We start from the raw sequence: 1203 nt of genomic DNA on the forward strand, positions 1-1203 counted from the left end.
TGTGCCGCTGACATGGCATCACCTGATTGGTTACTTTTTACAATATTAGTACATTTCTTAACAACTATTGGTACATTTCCTAACAACTGTTGGTACATTTCCTAACAAAAATTGATATTTTTTGTTTCAAACAATAGATTTTATTTGTTCAATTTTTGAAACAAAAGGTATCAACAACCCTCACAATAATTGGTACATGCTCAACTACTGGGTCCTTTCCCCTATACAATGTTACTTTAAAACCAATACGAACAAAGATTGGCGAGCTTAGGAACGAACGAAGGTTGAAAGAGGACAGGAGTTGCGAGTAAACAATTACATGTGACCCGCTTTTTGTTGACTATTATAGAGATGGGTCGGCAGACGAGGAGTAGCGAAAATATTGAGAGGAACATTCCTGTGAATTGAGAGTTCATATTTCTCACTCATGTCCAAATCTTGGGCTTCTTCACAAGGTGGAAGCGACCAGTCAAATGCATTAACAAAGCTTGCAAGTGCAAAATGAATCATACGAAGCCCCAGATTATATCCGAGGCACATTCTTCGCCCTGTACCAAATGGTATTATTCGAAAATCTCTTCCATCGAGATGAACGGGATTGTCCACAAAGCGATCCGGATTAAATTCCAGCGGCTTCTCCCACGCATTTGGATCTCTTGCCACGGCCCACACATTCACCATCACCCGAGGATTTGGAGGAATGAAATGCCCCATTATTACCCTTGAACTCTCTGGAGATGCGTGAGGAAGCATAAGTGGCGTTGGAGGATGCAGTCGAAGAGTTTCCGTTACAACTACTTGTAAGTATTTGAGGCGAGGAAGATGAGATTCTGTTACTCTATCATCCATTCCCACAACTGCGTCTCTACTTCGTCTCTCACTTTGTTTATCAGATGAGGATAGCGGATCAGCTCAGACATCGCCCATTCTGCTGAGAATAACGAGGCACGTACGGTAAACTCACCGTACTGGTTGTTCACCGTGCGGTGAGACACCGTACGCCCATATGGTGATGTGTTGTGAGACACCGCACGCCCATATGGTGATGTGTTGTGAGACACCGTACGGCCTATGCAAAGAGTCACCGTGCAGACTATGTAGAGGGACACATCGTACGGACTACGTGGAAAGATCCAGCAGTGTGGCATACGGACATGCATTCATAGTGTAAGGTGGTGTGCCATAGCGTGCGGTGATGTCCAC

The 1203-nt window shown here is 44.2% G+C and overlaps 1 protein-coding gene across 1 annotated transcript; it reads right to left on the reverse strand.

Moving 5' to 3' along the window:
* Positions 1-315: 315 nt before the first annotated feature.
* LOC131041673 (p-coumarate 3-hydroxylase-like) lies at positions 316-849 on the reverse strand. Its single transcript, XM_057974822.1, has one exon. The coding sequence runs from the start codon at positions 847-849 to the stop codon at positions 316-318; it is 534 nt and encodes a 177-aa protein (XP_057830805.1).
* Positions 850-1203: the final 354 nt, after the last annotated feature.

This window comes from Cryptomeria japonica, chromosome 4, assembly GCF_030272615.1.
Source record: "Cryptomeria japonica chromosome 4, Sugi_1.0, whole genome shotgun sequence".
NCBI classification, from domain to species: Eukaryota; Viridiplantae; Streptophyta; class Pinopsida; order Cupressales; family Cupressaceae; genus Cryptomeria; species Cryptomeria japonica.